The following is an 18,063-nucleotide window of genomic DNA, read 5'->3' as shown; positions in this document are numbered from 1 at the left end:
GATTTCTGTACAATACTTAACCTTAAGTTATTCTAGAATTGTTGCAAGTTTGCCAACCTCACATCTCCCACTTATTTACAGTTACGTGTAGGAATCAGTATTCCAGATAAAGTAGTGACATTACCTAAATATATGTATATCAGAAGAGCTGTTTCTAGCTATTAAAACTGAATTTCAGTTAAGCATCCTTTGCCATACTTACTTACACTTCACCAGGCACTACCTTCTGTCAAGTAAATTGCATCTTAAAACCAGCAAGTGCTAGTTTTATTTTGTTAAAAATTTTAAAGATATAAATTTATTATATCTTTAGAAAGGAATTTAGGCAGCGGGCATATTTCTGTACTTCTGTGTGGGCATATGGAACAAACATGACTTTTTACTATGGGTAGTTGCTTGTTTCCAGAACATTCGGTTTGCAGTTCCAGAACAACAGCCATGTGGAAATTTGCATGTGATTCCTGTGAACTTTGAATATTATTGATGTTTTTGGAAACTTTTAGTCCCTCTGATCAATCTACTTAACCTTGAAATTCTAAGCCAGGTAAAGTGTTAACTGGTGGTGATGTTAGGCTAGTATCAGATTGTGAGGAATGTTTTTCTGAGGTGTGCGCCCAACTGCCTCTATTTTCTCTAGTATTGCCTCTGGTGGTGACTCTTCAGCACAGTAGTATTTATTTATTTATTATTATTATTTTGGTGGGCCATTAGCTTTTTTTTTTTTTTATAATAAATTTTTATTAATGGTAATGGGATGACATTAATAAATCAGGGTACATATATTCAAAGAAACATGTCTAGGTTATTTTGTCATTAAATTATGTTGCATACCCCTCGCCCAAAGTCAGATTGTCCTCCGCCACCCTCTATCTAGTTCTCTGTGCCCCTCCCCCTCCCCCTAACTCTCTCCCTCCCTCCCTCCCATGTCCTCCCTCCCCCCACCCTTGGTAACCACCACAATCTTGTCCATGTCTCTTAGTCTCATTTTTATGTTCCACCAATGTATGGAATCATGTAGTTCTTGTTTTTTTCTGATTTACTTATTTCACTCCTTATAATGTTATCAAGATCCCACCATTTTGCTGTAAATGATCTGATGTCATCATTTCTTATGGCTGAGTAGTATTCCATAGTGTATATGTGCCACATCTTCTTTATCCAGTCTTCTATTGAAGGGCTTTTTGGTTGTTTCCATGTCTTGGCCACTGTGAACAGTGCTGCAATGAACATGGGGCTACATGTGTCTTCACGTATCAATGTTTCTGAGGTTTTGGGGTATATACCCAGTAGAGGGATTGCTGGGTCATAAGGTAGTTCTATTTGCAGTTTTTTGAGGAACCACCATACTTTCCTCCATAATGGTTGTACTACTTTACAGTCCCACCAACAGTGAATGAGGGTTCCTTTTTCTCCACAGCCTCCAACATTTGCTATTACCCGTCTTGTTGATAATAGCTAATCTAACAGGAGTGAGGTGGTATCTCATTGTAGTTTTGATTTGCATTTCTCTAATAACTAATGAAGCTGAGCATCTTTTCATATATCTGTGGGCCATTAGCTTTAATCCTAGCTTGCACCCAGCGGGCAAGTAAAAACACACAATGAGCTCCAAAACCCACTCGTTCAGTGCTCACAAAGCTACTGATTTAGTAGCATTTATTTTTGTTATCAGGTATCTGGCGAGTGCAGAATAGGGTGTAGAGATTCCCACAACTTCTTTTTAAACACCAATCCTTTTCTTTGTGCTTACCACCCCTCCTCCCGCCCCCCCCCCCAGTGAAAGTAGAAGGTCCCTTTTTATTGTGCTATATATATTAGGCAGTCAAACAATTGTTAATTGGTCTTGACTTAAAATAATTTCTTTCATACAGATAAGCTATCTACTTTAACTCTTTAGTCACAAGAGAACTTCATGTCATTTCTCTAATGCCACAAACAGAACATGCTTCCCTCTTAATGATGTCAGAAAAAGTGAAGCATTATGTATCCATATGTGAATTTATATTAGTCTGGTGGATTCTTTGAAAGAGTGTGTCCTTTTTTCTCAATGGCAGGGAGATCTGCAGTAGTCAGCAGTTAAATATACAACACTGGGAGGGAGAGATATTTTTAATTCAAATTTTCATTTAATCAAAAGTCAAAATGAATACGTGATCAGTGGAATTCACTGAGTTAGTGAAACGCAATAATCAAAAGAGTACATTTTTAGAACTATTATGTTTGTCCAATTTCACTGAATTATCTATCTTGATTTCATTTTTACCGTATCCGTAGTTTGTGTCTTTCTCAGTGTAACTCAGAAATCTCGTATACACATCTTCAGTTAAAGATCACCAGGTGTTTTGTTTCAGAGCTGGGTTGTCTGCCCCAGAAGGTAGGCAATTCCCAGAGCTTAGATGTGATTGGGAAAGACATTGCCCAGAAGAGTTCCCCCACATGCCCTCTGGATTCACAGAAATCTCGGGCAGTACTGAAGCTGCTGTCCAGGCCTGCACACGTCAGTACTTGGGCGTGCCATTCTGCGCATTCCCAGTTATTCCAGGAAGTGAGCACAGACATAACTTGTTCATATTTTATGCTCGTGTAATTTCCTCGTGGTCGTGGCCGTTCTAATTGCATAGGCCCTAGAGCCTATAAATGAATAATCCATGTTTTTTTAACATGAAATGCTGCAATCCAACATGCACTGATCTCTCCAATATGAGGAAAGCTGGGATAGTAGTTATTAAGATAGAAATCTGAGAATAAATATAGTCTTTACTAATTCATTTTCATTATACATAAAATATTTTTAAATAAAACAACCCCTATTCTCTAAACGCATTACTGAATGACGTCTCTGCTGTACAGTGTACAGTTAACGTTGTGCAGCTGGAATGATTAAGATAGTGGCAAATCCTGGTGCTCACAGAAGGCTAGTCTCCACTTTACGGGAAAAGAGTAAAACATTAAAAATTTTTTTTAAATTTTGTTTTCCTCAATGGGAAAAATCAGAGGAGGAGTAGGTTTTTATATTATTCCAACCTAGGACCTTACTTTTCATTTACTCACTGGTTGAGGCCTGAGTAAAATAAGCTGAAATATAAGGGGTTTGGTGACTTTAACGAACAACAACAAAAAAAAGAACTCTTGAGAGAAGGTTGTCAGAAAAACTGGTGATTCAAAAGATTTAGAAATAATAGTTATCAAATTCAAATTATGGGCATTAATTTTTAGTTAAAAGCATATAAAATGGCTTTAATGCATATATGCTTAATGCTTGAGCCCTCATTCTATACATAATCATTTATTTCTCAGTTTTCGTTTAGTTTCAAAAGTGGATAGAATTGAGAAAAATGTTAAATGTAAACCCACTTTTCTAATTCCTCCAGCCCTCAACCAGGACTCCAAGGTATATTGCAAAAAGGAAGCTGAGTTTTCAGTGGACAATTATTTCCTTTACAGCATTTGAGGGAATGTTGAGGCCATTCTTCCTCCACTTTGATTTTAAGTCATTGTACTGGGTACCCCTGAATGGTCCCAAGATCAGAACTGCCTTTCTTTAGCATATTTCAGCTTCTACCATGTATTTTTCTATGTTCATTCAGTTGAAATTAGCCCTGTCAAGGAGAAAAATGTTAACTATGGAAAGAGGGTTGTACTTTGGTGTTTTATATTCAAGGACATAGACTAGAGTGGTAGGGAACAATCTGAAAATAAATTTTTCCTAAGATATGTATGCTTATAGGCTAAGATATGACTTGCTTTCTCTCACTGTAGTAAAAAGAATAGACAGTTAAGACATAGGGATGAATACATGACAGCACATTTGACAGGTAATGAGGTTGGGTGTTTTTGTAACTTCCTAGTCTTGAGAACCACAGTTTGCTGTTGTAGAGGTATCTGAGAGGTTCCAGATAAATGGAGATCGCCAAGTGTTCTCAGACCTTGAGTGTGCTGGATGCCCTGAAGTAGGAAAGGAATTTGTAACAGAAGCCCACGATGAAGAACCAGACGTTCCGAGCCGTCTGAGATCTTGCAATGAGGAGGCGCCAGGCGATGAGGAAGAGGGCAGTATTAAAGAGGTAGTGAATATTTCGGAGCCTGGGGAACAGACATATGTAACCAAGTTAAAACAGTGCCAGTACCCAACAATGTTATCTGAAGCATAAATACATCTTTTCCTGGCTGTGACAGGCAAATAATTAATAATGAAACGCTCACCAGTACGGCCTGATGGCCTTGTGTTTTTATATCTTTTATTCCCACAGCATTCCTTCACAATAACCTGATTTCTGTCACATTACCCTGACTGGTTTCTCTTTCTCATACCTCTCTTGAACCTATCTTGCAAATGTGACCAACAAGGCTTCTTAAATATACATACTTCGATCATATTACCGTATCTCAAATCCTCACTGGTTCTTGTTCACTCTAGGGTAGGTCCTGAAATTCCCAGCCTTCGAGTCAAAGTTCCACTCTGTTTGCAATTTTCTTTTCCATCCTTACCATCTCTGTATTAAAAACCCTTTGCTTCTATCAGAATTACACCCTACTGCTATAATTCTTTGTCCTTTCAGGGATTAATGACAGATTAAAGGCAGCTGAAGGGCTTGAGGAGTGGTTATGTGATTTGCCTATGTTAAATAGTACAAACAGGTCTCCTGCCGGTCTGGTACTCTTTAAATCACATGGGGTATGGTAAAAGAATCAGAGAACCTTGGGTTCAAATTTGGCTCTTGTACCTACCATGTGTTAACATGAACAAGTTACCTTCTTTGCACCTAACTAGCTCTTTGGTGAAAATGGGATAACAGACATAATACCTGCCTCATAGGGATATGGTGAAGTCTAAACGAAATTGTATTACAGGGCAAGTATATGGATTTTTTATGTAGTAAACGCTCGAAAAATGTTAATTCCTCCCCTCCTCCATTTAAGTCTTATGGTTGGTATAAAATCACATACACATAGTAATTGCTCAATAATTAATAGGATAAACAGTAATAAATTTATTAATAGTAATAGATATAAATAAAAGTTAATAAAATAATAGCAATAGAAAAATAATAGCAATTAAAATAATTAATAGTAATAAATACTATTAGTAAACTAATAGTATTAACTAAATGATTATACTTACCTTTTTAAATGTTGCTTTGCTTCTGGGACCCCAGCCATATCCTCTTTCAGTAAGTACTTCTTAACTCCTAAAACATAATTTTCAATGTATTCCAACCAGTTCAACTGGCGCACATCAAAGTTGAATACCTGAAAAGCAGAAAGAGATAAAGGATTGTCAGAATTGCATGGCTGGACAATCACTCTGTTCACTTAATGAAGTTTCTTTTACATGAATGAGTAACCAGTCAGTTTAGAAGATTATTTGAGCTGTTACTTCAAAGGCACTGATAATAGGAATTACCCTTTGCTTAGCAGTATTTAAACATGGACTAAACACAAATATTTATATTTGGCCTTTAGGAAGCCTTGTGAAGGAAATGTAAGAAACTGGTATTAGTCTGGCTAAAGTTAATTTCATTTTAAGTAAATGCAGATGAATTTTTAAAAGTGATGGAACAATATGTTAGGGACCAACACAAATTATGCATCGTTTTCTTTCCATTTCTCCTAATTTTGGTAATATCCCCTTGGCCTGCCATCCTTTCTACAATATCACCACTTTGTTATTCAGATTAAGGTCAACTTTGGGGAGCAAAGCCTTGAGGAATAATTTATCAATTTATATTGAGCATTTCCTTTAGAGATATTTTCCATTGTGTGTGCCATTAAATGAAGCCCTTCAAAACTTTTCTCTCAGAGGTAAGTGGTAAGGAAAACTTTGCTTCTTTTGGACCACTAGTATATTTTCTTCTCTTGTACAAGGAATGCCACAAAACTATATTTTCCTTTTTACTTTTTCACCAAAAACACTCAAGAACAGATTCACTGTTTAACTGCAATGACTTAGGCAGGATCTTGTAAACTGCAGATGGACATTCTATTTGTTCATTCGTGACTTAATAGTTTAATTCAATTTTATTTTATTTCTATTTTGTCTCTTATATGTGCTTATTGTAAGATACCTCAAATCTTTGAGATGGTTTTGAGTATTAACAAAGAAAGCCCATGAGATTAACAATTTACAGAGAGTTTCATAGACTTGTCCAAAAGATGACTTGCTTTCCAAAAGGAATTCTGTATCATTTTGTTTGGATATACATGTTTTCTACAGTATCACTAAATATGTATTATGTATTCATCCATATAAACAGAGGCCTTCACTTTTATACTGTTTCACTTCTCCAAGTTAGGTTTCAAGGAAGCCCCGGTTTGGAAACCCAACCCCATGTGGCAAATCAAACTGAAGTCGAGCCCTGCCAGAGTTTGGCAATTAAACCCAAGCAGTCAGGACTGTCACCTTTACTAAAATAGCTTGGAAGCATCTGTAAATCTACTGCAGACTTGATTTTTTTCATGAAAGTTTAAGTTATTTTAGGTTAAAATAGTAAAGTGTCAAAAATGAAACTAAATTTCATTAGTTTTTGAATAGTTTAGGTGATTGAATTTCATGGAGAAAATGCAATAAAGATAAGCCTACAAAAAAACTTAAGCTAATTTGTAAAATAATGTACAATAGCTTGAGGTTTTGAGCTGGTTTGATCAATTATCCATGCATTTCAGACAGCTGCTTACAAGAATTTTATCCATACAAGGTATGTAAACATTTCTGAAAATAGCAATAGCTCTAGTTCATGTTAATTGTAGAGGTACTCAGTGATAATTTCAGTTAAAATATCACTCTAAACCTCATCCACTTTATCAATAGAACATTCAGAGTGTTTGACTTTGCAAGTAACCCTTAGGTTCAGTGACATACATTCTAAGATTGGGATTTTTTTTTAATTTAATTATGTTTACATAGATTCTAGGGTCACCCTGAATCATTCCCCTCCCCCATATTCCCCTCAACATCTCCCTTGCCCCCCCCACAGCACCCTCCCCCCTCCCCTTCAGGTTTATCCCATCCTATCATCCCTTTTCCCTCTGTCCTCTTTTCCTCTGGTCCCTTTGATCTCTCCTCTGTCTCAATTCTGTTCCTCAGTTCTCATTGTTCCTTGGATTCCTCAAATGAGGTCATATGATATTTTTCTTTCTCTGCCTGGCTTATTTCACTTAACATAATAGTTTCCAGGTCCATCCATGTTGTTGCAAAAGGTAATATTTCCTTCTTTTTCATGGCCCCATAGTATTCCATTGGATATATGTACCACAGCTTTTTAATCCACTCGTCCACTGACAGACACTTGGGCTGTTTCCAGATCTTTGCTATTGTGAACCATGCTGCCATAAACATGGGGTGCATTTCTGTTTTTCAGTTGGTGATATGGTGTTCTTGGGATATATTCTTAAAAGTGGGATGGCAGGGTGCTGGCGAGGATGTGGAGAAAGGGGAACCTTCCTGCACTGCTGGTGGGAAGGCAGACTTGTGCAGCCACTGTGGAAGACAGTATGGAGATTCCTCAAAAAAAATTAGGGTTGGTATTTGAATCATGCTCTGTGAGGCTGGTTTGTGGCAGTGAAATCCTTAGCTGGCAAAGGAGGCCAGCTACCTATCCAACATTGCTTCTCAGTGGGACTTGGTTTCTTCTACATGTTGTTGAGGATAAGTTAAATCAAGAAAAGCTTTTCTCTTTAAAAAGATTTTAGTGGGAAAATGTCAATCACGAGTGTGAAAGTTTTAAATTTTAATTGAAAACTATTGACATGTTCAGGGAACTCATGATTCCTTGAGAAGAAAAGCTAGGAGCATGTAAAAAGTATAAAAGATTTATATAATATATTTGTGAATTTCAGAACATGCAAAGATTTCAGGGCTTTTTGTTTGTGATTGCCAAAAGCTAATGTAAAGAAGTAAATAGCATGGATGCTGAGCAATTAAAATGAAGGCTTGTTTTGAGAAATACAAGTATGAATTGTTGAAATCATTACAGGGAGGATGATCGACAAGGCTGGATAGAGGACAATACTGATGGAGGGGGTCTTAGATGAAATAAAATAAATGGAAGAAGTGGTTAGATTTTAAAACATAAGGAAGAAACTTGCCTGATCAGGCAGTGGTGCAGTGGTTAGAGCATCGATTTAAGACACTGAGGACCCAGAATTGAAACCCTGAGGTCGCTGACTTGAGCATGGGATTACAGACATAAACCCATGGTCACTGAATTAAGCCCAAAGGTGGCTGGCTTGAAGTCCAAGGTCACTGGCTTGAGTAAGGGGTCACTGGCTCAGCTGGATTCCCCCCTCCCCCGGTCAAGGCACATATGAGAAAGCAATCAATTAACAATGAAAGTACCACAACTACGAGTTGATGCTTCTCATCTCTCCTTTCCTGTCTGTCCCTCTTTCTTTTCTTTGCTTAATATATATATATGTATATATATATGTATATATATGTATATATATATATGAAAGAAACTATTTAGGTTTCGAGATGCCAAATGATTTTGATTTGACAAGAAGAAGAATGTATGAGAGAGTTTATGAGCAACAGGTGATTATTTTTTATTAGTCATCTGTGGTGGCTGTTAGGGAAAAGGTGGAGGTACAGAAGGTGTTGAAAAGATAACAGCTAAAATGGTGAGCAAGAATTGAAGCCCAAGTACCTGAAACATGAATGCGGAACAGCAGTAAGGATCTAACCGATGCCCAGGTCTCTCACCTACATTAAACTTGTTTCCTGCAACTGAGTTGATAACATTGACTGATCCTTTTAATTAAAACTGTATCCATCAGCTTTCCTGGTCAAATTTTTCTCAATTCCAAGTGAGTAAGATTTTCCTGTTGATGAAGTCAGTGAGGGCTGCACTTACTCTCTGGTCTTCCGGACTCAGCTCAGACATCAGCATTTCCGTGTTGAACGTGCTCCATTCCCAACTGCGGTTGATGAAATACTCCAGCATGGAGACGGTCCTCAGAAGCCGATTCATGAGCTTTGTCATCCTGAGGTGAAGAGCAGACAAGAGCAGAGATCAGCACAGCACAGATGGCTGCTTCCGTTACTCTACAGCGATGCCTGAGAACAATATAATAATTATCCCATCTCTCTTTTCCCCAATCCTCAATAAAAGTCTTATTCTTTTTTTCCGCCTTCCACAATGACTCTCTATTGAATGAAGGGGTGGGGGTTAAGCTAAAGAAGTTCCATTGGGCATTTTAATTCCACCAAACTGCTCTCCCTCTTTTCTACCATCTCCTTCTCAAGAGTAGCAAACATTTTAAAACCAAGCCAGATAGCCACCATTAATGGAATACTGTTTTTTTTTTAAAGTCTGCTGTAGACAATTAGAAAACTTATTTCTCTTTTTTATTGTATGTTCTTTGACTTTTTAAAAATAGCTTGGTCCAATGTTTTAGTATGGAATTTCTGGGCCGCACTGTTGACTGTGTTAGCGCCCACTCCCCTCACGACCCAGGAGGAACCCTCTCCCCGCGCCGCCAGATACTAACTGTAACTCAGACTGAAGGAAAAATAACGCACTCGTGGATAACCTGCTCTGTTCGGCCTCGTGCTGATACTTTTAGAAACCATCTCCACTAGTTCTCATAGCATCCCTGTGAGGTACGTATACATCTGCATTTTTATGAACAGGTAAAGTGAGCTTAAGATAAAGTGGCTACAATAATAGGTGTCAAAGCCAGAAGTCCAACCCAGCTTTGACGGACGTCAGAAAGACTCTGCTTTTGCCTTCTCACCACCCTGTGTCCCATTCCTCACAGAGGCCACACCTGCCATCTGTGCTGGGGAGCCGGACACCCCTGCTGCGCGTCCTTCCCAACTTAACACTTTACGGAAAACTTCCATATGTGATCTAATTGCTCCTCAACATGAGTTTGTGAGGTCATCGCGGTCTACATTATTTATCTTCCTCTTACAAAAAGTTTAATAGGTTCATGGTCACAGAGCCCATGCTCAAACCTGGGTGTTCTGGCTATCAATCACCGTGGGCCTATAGAACATTTGATTTTCATCTTACTCAGTTAGGCAAATCTTGGTAGCAGCGATGACTGTAGTTGACCTACTAATGAATTCTGATGCTGTTCTGGGAATTTGGTGTTTTCTTCTGGTCAATCCTAATGCCTATTTCTGGTCGTTCCTAATGACTCATGAGGTACTTCTCTTATTGTATTATGGGAAATCCTTAGGCAGGAGGTAAAATCACTGTTTTCGATACAAGCTTCATAACAGAGGTTTAATTAGCTATTACTGTCTAACACATCTGCTATGGATGGAATACATGTGTCCGCTCAGAATTCATGTTGAAACATATTCTCCCTAAAGTGATGGTATTTAGAAGAGAAGACTGGGAGGTGGGGAGTGCTCTTATAAAAAGACCCTCCAGAAGGCTCCCTCGGCACCTGCAGCGTGTGCGGGCGCGGAAGAAGATGCTGTCTGGGAACCAGGAAACGGGCCCCCAGCTCAAACCCAACCTCCAGCATCTGATCGTAGACTTCCCAGAATCCAGAACTATGGGAAATCACCTCTGTTGTTTATAAACCACCCAGCCCATGATGCTGTTATAGCAAACTGAATGAAATAAGACATTCTTCTTTACCCATTCTATAACTGATATAATTGATGTGACTTCAATAGACTTAATTCTTAAAATAATTACTGTGCAATGATATCATTGGATGTACAGGACTATATCAGTATAATAGTATATTTTAGAAAGAAAAAATACATTTATATTTTTCAGGTAGAAGTCTTCTTAATATATAAAATGTAAAAGCCATGAAGGAAAAGAATGATTCATTTTGTCACATAAAAATTTAGAATTTCTTTAGTAATAGCAGTGATTACTGTACTTTACACACACTTATGCAAAACCCTATAAGATAGGTATTACTATCCTTTTTTTCTTTTAACAGGTGAGGAAGTTAGAATGTAGAGAGGTTAAGTAATTTAGGGTTCATGTGGCTACAATTGTGAAGTCAGAAGTCTGACTCCAAACTCCATGCTTTTAAGAACTACATTATATGTAGCTTCCCTTGTTTTATAAAATAATTCATAATAACAGCTATAAGAAAAGAAACAGACTTGGAGAAAATATATCAAATACAGATTTACGCAGACACACACACACACACACACACACACACGAGTTTCCATAAATTAATAAAACCAACCCAATAGAAAAACAGGTGAGAAATAGAAGAAGGCAAGTCACATAGGAGAAAACTTGCATGCTTAAGAGATAACTGTCTAATAAACAACTCACAGAGGAGAAAAATTGAATGTCTAATGAGCAAAACTTGAATGTCTAATGAACAAAAAGGAGGACCTGGAGCTCAAATCAAAGTAACAAAGAGATGCCACTTCTTGTCTCTAGTTTGACAGTTCACAAGATTGATTTTCACGAAGCATTGATGAGAGTCATAAAGCACAGACCTGTGCCTCCTATACTGGTGCGGAGGACAGACTGACAGCACTTTCGTTCAGGGCAGCCACATACCTTCCCACCCAGCAGTGCCACCCCTTCAGAATTCCCCAAACCCAGTGGCGTGTTCTACAAAAATGTATGTACACTGGTATTTGTTTAGGCCAAAGCGAAACTATATCTCCACATGTGGTTGTAAATGCACAGATCACACACAAACATGCCTGGTGAGGGAAAGGCTATAGAAAGATTCTAGCATTTTCTGCCATAGAGATTATTCTTAAAATTCCTATCACAAAACAAACCTAATTATTTCCTACAGATATTATAATTTAATTTCTCACAAACAAAAAAGGTTCATAAGGATTTGTATTGGGTGCTTTACTCTTGTGTTTTCTTTTCTGCTTACATAACTGCTCTATAATTTATACAGGTATTCTTCTGTCCCTGATATATTTTAAAGTCTTCAGCATTTCTGCTTATGATGTTTAGTTCTCTTCTCTTCCCATCTTTATGTAATAAGCCCCATACAAATATTTTCCCATGTCCACAGTGTCCCCTTTCCAATTTGCTCAAGAAGGAACCAGCAGTTACTGAATTGTGAACACTTAATAAGGTGCTCTCTGAAAAATTATGGTAAACTCTGCATTGCTTAAGTTTTAGTCATTTGCTCTGCTAATCAGGATGGGAATTAAACATGCTGAGAGACTTCCACATATATATATATACATATACATATACATGTACATATACATATACATACATGTGTATATAGATAGCTATCACAGAAGGCAAGGCTATTCTATTTCTGATTCTTGATTGCAGGAATTGCCTTGGGTAAGTATAATACTGATGACTCTTCAGACACATATAATATTCAAGTGAGACAGAGAGAAAGGAGTGTGTCCTGTGTCACACAGCTGCATGGTGACAAGTGGCCTTTGCACCTGCATACTCTTCACTCCACCTTGTCCCGCTCACTTCTTCACTCCACCCTCGGTGGCAGAAGGCCTAGTTCTGATTTCTCCAAAACTTTCCTCTATCACTTCCTGTGAGCCTATTTGAATCCTTCCCTTAGCTTCTGTTCCCTCCTTTGTAAAATGGGGATGATGAGAATATCCTTTTCCGGGGGGTGGGGGGAGGGAGGTGAGAATGAAAAGGAAATCATCACGCTTCTTCCCATGCATGTAAGCAAGACAGCTACCATCGTGGTGCACCTGGCGGTTACCTAACAATCTAGAAAACCCTCAGATGCTTTTCTTTTTCAGGTAGGAAAAAAAAGAGATCACTTGCTGAATTTATCAAGCAAGTTCCTTAACATTTAACTTCCTCTGTTATGATGGAGGATTTTTAAGGCAAGGTTCATTGGGCTTCTCACGACTATTGCTTTACTTGTCCCAAAATACATACATACGTGTGTGTGTGTGTGTGTGTGTGTGTGTGTGTGTGTGTTAGATTCCCACATTGTTGATCCCCAGGTGAAGGGAGGGCTAAGGACTTTGGGGCCCAGTGTTCCATGAGGCGACACTTGCCAAGTTGTGGTCCCTGCCTCTCACCTGGGCTTCCGGCCTGTGAGCCTCAGATAGAAGTCATAGATGAGGGCAGGGGCCCGGTGGCTGACTGCGTTCCAGTACTGGGTTGTGATGCTGTTGGTTGTGAAGTCAGCATATGGTCTCCTAAAAGCTCTCTCAAATGGGATTTTTTCAAAGGTGGCCAAGACTTGGAACCCTGGGGAAAAAATAGTCAGTGGTAAGTCTAGAGTGCACAAGCCTGTTGTGGTGCAGGGATCAGAGAAAAAAGGAATAAGGATTTGCTGTGCGGGATCAAGAATCAATCTCTGGGCCCTGGCCGGTTGGCTCAGCAGTAGAGCGTTGGCCCGAAGTGTGAAAGTCCTGGGTTCGATTCCTAGTCAGGGTACACAGGAGAAGCACCCATCTGCTTCTCCACCCTTCCCCTTCTCCTTCCCTCTATCTCTCTCTTCACCTCCTGCAGTCATGGCCCAGGCGCTGAGGAAGGCTCCATGGCCTCCACCTCAGGTGCTAGAATGGCTCCAGCCCCAATGGAGCAATGCCCCAGATGCGCAGAGCATCATCCCCTAGTGGGCATGCCGGGTGGATCCTGGTAGGGCATATGCGGGAGTCTGTCTGACTACCTCCCCACTTCTAACTTGGGAAAATAAAAAATAAAAAAGAAAGAAAAATAATCAATCTCTAAAAAGAGTATTAAGATTTTTATCCTGGCCAGTAGTCACCTGCAAAATTTAACTTTGTGACTAGGTTCAGAATTGGGCCCCTTTCTTATTAAGTAAAGTATTATTTAGGAAAATTTTAATCCATCATTCATTCCAAGGCTATCTAGTCTACTCTAAAAGCCCCAAGATAGAGCCTAAGGGCCTTATTTTCTCGTTTACATTGTTACTTGCAGGACCATCAGGAAAGTTTCTTAACATTTTACTTAAATCTCCATAAGGGATCACTTAAACCCTAACACTGAGGGTTTAAAGAGAGGATAGACCCTAATGGCAGGGTCCTCTGTGCTGGGTCACTTCAAACACTGCAGCCTCACTTCTTTGGGATTTTCACTTCTCTGGAACTAAACAAGACTCGATTGTCTACTCTTAACTCTAGAGTTTATTTTTTCATAATAATGTTTTCTTTTTATTTTATTACTTAGGTAAAATCTTGTTAAAAACTTTTAATGGACATTTGTAAATTCAATAATTCTTTTCAAAAAATATTCTTTTGGATTCAATTTTGATTTTATCTATGCAGAATTTTCCAAGAATATGCCTAAATTCATTATTCAGTTATGATGATGTCAGTTATTATGGTAATAGGATTACTGTTCTACTTAAAAGATACTACTTGGAAATCTATATGAAAAATTTATACTCTATACAGCAAAACATTTTCAAGAAACAGCTGAGCCAGGAATCTGGGCTCCTCTACTCCCGGAGGGAATCATATTCAATTTTCGGAATCACTAGCGCTGGTTCCTGCATGCTCAGGCAGGCCCAGGGCCGCCCGTGTGGCAGGCACTAGCCCCCCCCCCCCCCCGCACGGGTGTGAATAGATCTATTCTCTCTGGATCTCTCGTGTTACATAAAGAAACACCCCTAGATTATGTTAAGATCATTTTCGACTGTGCGAGTCTATAATTCCATAAAACAGTAAAAATTTTTGGCTTGAAAGAAGACTATTTTGAATCTCAGAAATAACATTTACATGCAGCCTCTTTTTATTTAAGAGGTTAAAATATCTTGTTTGTGTCTATTAATACCTCTTCTTATGAGTGATATCTTAATTTTGTTATTGAGGTAGGGGAGATTTATTTTTATTTCCAAACTTTTTCAGAATTATTTTGATATATGACCTAACTAGCTGGGTATGCCCTAAAGAGCTTTGCTGCTGGAGAATTTCATTTAATTGTCACCGAAGTGACAACTTTGCAAATAGAAGAGCACAGCTGAGTGTTCTGAATTTGAAATTGGATTCTGACAGGTTAAATACCTTTTATTGTTTTCTACATCTAGTTCTTAAAAAAATAGCTAAGTGACCTAAAGTTTCAGATAAGGACAAGAAAAATCCCCTCCTGAACTGACAAAGAAGTACAAGATCAGTTAGTCAAGTTTCCATTCTATGCAGAATTAATTACTCCAGTGAGACACTTTCAGGCTTACTCTTGCGGCTGACTGCATAATGAATGAAGAGTATCACTGACTCAGTCCCAGAAGTTTGTATTACTGGGCCTTTCTAAATCTACTTGGTCATTTCACATTGTCAGCGACGGAGCAGTGGCCGCGGTAGGAGCAGTCCGTTCCTGACATCGCTCATAACTGCTGACTTCTACTTGGTTTCACTTATTTTTTAGTAACTATGGCCAACAGCCTCCTTATTGCTTACAATCATGCATATAGTCCCACTGGCCCTTCTTCTAAACTCTCACACGTCATTAAGTTGCAATTATTTGATCTCTTATTTTTTTGTGTGTCTTTTCCCCATTAGACGCTATGCTCCATGACACACACTGTCTAATTCTTTCCCCCCGGGGACAGAGTAGTTATGTCATTATATCGCGATAGGTACTTACCCATTTTGCCCCAGTAACAAGGATTAAAGTTCCCAGATGTACAGTGGTAGATTAATGTTGATTTAGGTCTGGAAAATGAAATCAAATTTAGATAAATATGTCAAAGTAGAGAACTAATGAAAGAAAGATAAGGTAAAATGATATTTAGACAAGGTTATTTTAGTAATTCCTGTGAGTAAGGCCACCTAGGCAACCCTCCTGATTGGTTCCTTCTTTGGGTTAATAAGCAAAACGGAAGAAGCCAAGGAAAAGTGTGTGTGTGTGTGTGTGTGTGTGTGTGTGTGTGTATGAGTGTGAGTGTGGGAAAGAGATCTCAGACAGGATGACATCTCTGTAGAGCAAATGGAGGTGTCATGACAATGAGAATGCAGATGATCACATTTCTAACTTACGAACATGTTTATTTGGCAAAAATATAAGCTATATTTCTTCCTAAATCCAGCTAAGTCCTGTTGGTTTGGAAAATATATAAATATCCTTCAAGTAAGAAAATGACATCAAGGAAGAAAAATTTAATTCTGTTTATCATTTACTAACAGAGTCAGATATACAAGCAACTTATTTTATTTTTTCTTTGTACCATGAAATGCCCCGTACGTGGTGACTGAACTTCTGCCATTTGTCAGGGACTGAGCAGGTCAATGAAATACAAAATATGCTCTCATTTCCTTCACTTTCATCTCCTTTGCCTTAAAAAAGGAAGCCATATTTTAGATTACTACAGAGAAAGAAAAGCTTCTTGGGTATCAAGAATTTTATGGTTAAGTAATTTAAAAAGTTTGTCACTTTATGATCAGTGAAGTACTAAGCAATACTTGTGACACAACTTGATGCATATATGATGGCATATTGGGAACTATGCAAAATTTTGAGACAGACACCCTCTCCCATTCAGGGTCTTCTATAATAAAATGTATATCTTTTGAAAATAAGGCTAATATATTCACTCTCCTTATCATAAAATCTTTGAAAGCCAGCTTAGCATCCTCACCTGTGAACTGCTGTGTACCAGCCCACAGCCAAGGTGAGATTGACGACTGTGTCCACCGGAATCACATCTGCCACAGCCATCGGAGTGGCTCTGATGGAGCGGAGAAACCCCTTCCCAGCCTGCACAGGAAGAGGAGCACAAACACTGAACTGGGCCGATGTGGCAGCTGGAGCCAATACTGAGGCCGTTAGTAACAGCATCGATCCACCACTCACCACATTCCTGGACCAGGGCTGACATCTCTCCAACTTTCCAGCCAAGGTCACCTCAAATGCCAACATGTCTATGAACAACTAATGAGTGGTCCTTAGATTCCTTTAGGGAGTGAAATTCCTCAACTTTTTGAGAGGGGATATATTCAGTTAATTAACAAACACCTAAACTAGTTTTTTACTTTTTAAAAATTAATTCGTATGACATTTTAAAAATTGTTTCCCAAATTTCCCGTTAATACTGTGTTACTTTACCACTTCTTAAATGATGTTGTTTTCTGCTAGTGCTTACTAACTAACTTATAAGCAACAGCAGACACTAAAAGTTTAAGAAATATTTATTTTTTTAAATTAATACAATTCTACCAGTTATCAACAACTTTGTTATTATTTGGGAAAAAGCCACCATTATGTACTTTCCTTTTGGTATTTTGGTTCAGCTTACAGATCAAAGATGTTATATAGATGCAAGAATTGGGAATTATTTATGTTAATAAATAAGTTATGCCAATAAATAAGTCAGTTAAAAAAATAAGAAGTTGTGCTTAATTATTTTATGAAGTAATTGATCACTGGAGAAGATTTTTTTTTCATTATCTGTTACATGAGGTTTTAGAACTGTTTCTATATATTTCTGCATTGGTGATTCCAAATCTGAAATCCGTTTTTGGGTGCATGCTGTAGTTTTTATGCAATTTTAATTTCTTTTTGTTACAGTTAATGGCATGCCTTGGTTTCTAAATTGGAGTTAAAGGGCAACAACTCTTGGATTGAACATAACCACAAGACAATTAATGTTTTACAAACATCACTTTTACATAATTGTAGTTGTTTTTAAATGTAAAAAATTATTATCTGATAAAAACACCCTCTTATTTTGTTTTAAAATTGAATCATGGCTTCTTCGAGTAGGTGTAAATGTAAGAATATTCCTGACACCTTCTGTTAAATATGTGGCTGTTACACACTTCAATGTCAAAGGCGCAATATTTCATCATTTGTGACACGTGCATATATTGCCTATTTTCAAGTTCCCCTTGGCGATCAAGACAAGAATTGGGCTCCTCATATTGTGTGTCATAATTGTGAGGAAATGCTTCGTGACTGGACGAAAGGAAAATGCAAAGGAATGCCTTTTGGTATTCCCATGGTTTGGCGTGAACCTAAGGACCACAGCAGTGACTTTTATTTCTGTCTGATCCATACAAAGGGCATCGGCAAGAAAAAACGGTGTATGATCGCATATCCAAATATTCCTTCAGCAATACGACCTATCCCACACTCTGAGACACTCCCAGTTCCAGTTTTCAATGGTTTTATTTCTTCTAAGGGCGAAGAAAGTGAACATGGT

At 38.3% G+C, this 18,063-nt stretch overlaps 1 protein-coding gene across 3 annotated transcripts in view; it reads right to left on the bottom strand.

The window, feature by feature from the left end:
- Positions 1-1,777: 1,777 nt before the first annotated feature.
- FAR2 (fatty acyl-CoA reductase 2) overlaps positions 1,778-18,063 on the bottom strand; it is a 137,659-nt gene continuing 121,373 nt past the window's right edge. For all 3 annotated transcript variants that reach the window (XM_066258028.1, XM_066258029.1, XM_066258030.1), the window contains 6 exons: positions 16,501-16,619; positions 15,510-15,577; positions 12,977-13,148; positions 8,853-8,982; positions 5,123-5,250; positions 1,778-4,083 (listed from right to left, as the gene is read on the bottom strand). In XM_066258028.1, the coding sequence (XP_066114125.1) occupies positions 3,921-4,083; positions 5,123-5,250; positions 8,853-8,982; positions 12,977-13,148; positions 15,510-15,577; positions 16,501-16,619 (780 nt within the window). In that variant the 3' untranslated portion in view covers positions 1,778-3,920. The remainder of the gene's footprint in view (positions 4,084-5,122; positions 5,251-8,852; positions 8,983-12,976; positions 13,149-15,509; positions 15,578-16,500; positions 16,620-18,063) is intronic.

The sequence above is a fragment of the Saccopteryx bilineata genome, chromosome 2 (assembly GCF_036850765.1).
Source record: "Saccopteryx bilineata isolate mSacBil1 chromosome 2, mSacBil1_pri_phased_curated, whole genome shotgun sequence".
NCBI classification, from domain to species: Eukaryota; Metazoa; Chordata; class Mammalia; order Chiroptera; family Emballonuridae; genus Saccopteryx; species Saccopteryx bilineata.
The sequence above is the reverse complement of the archived record's forward strand: the minus strand, read 5'-3'. Positions and strand labels throughout refer to the sequence as shown.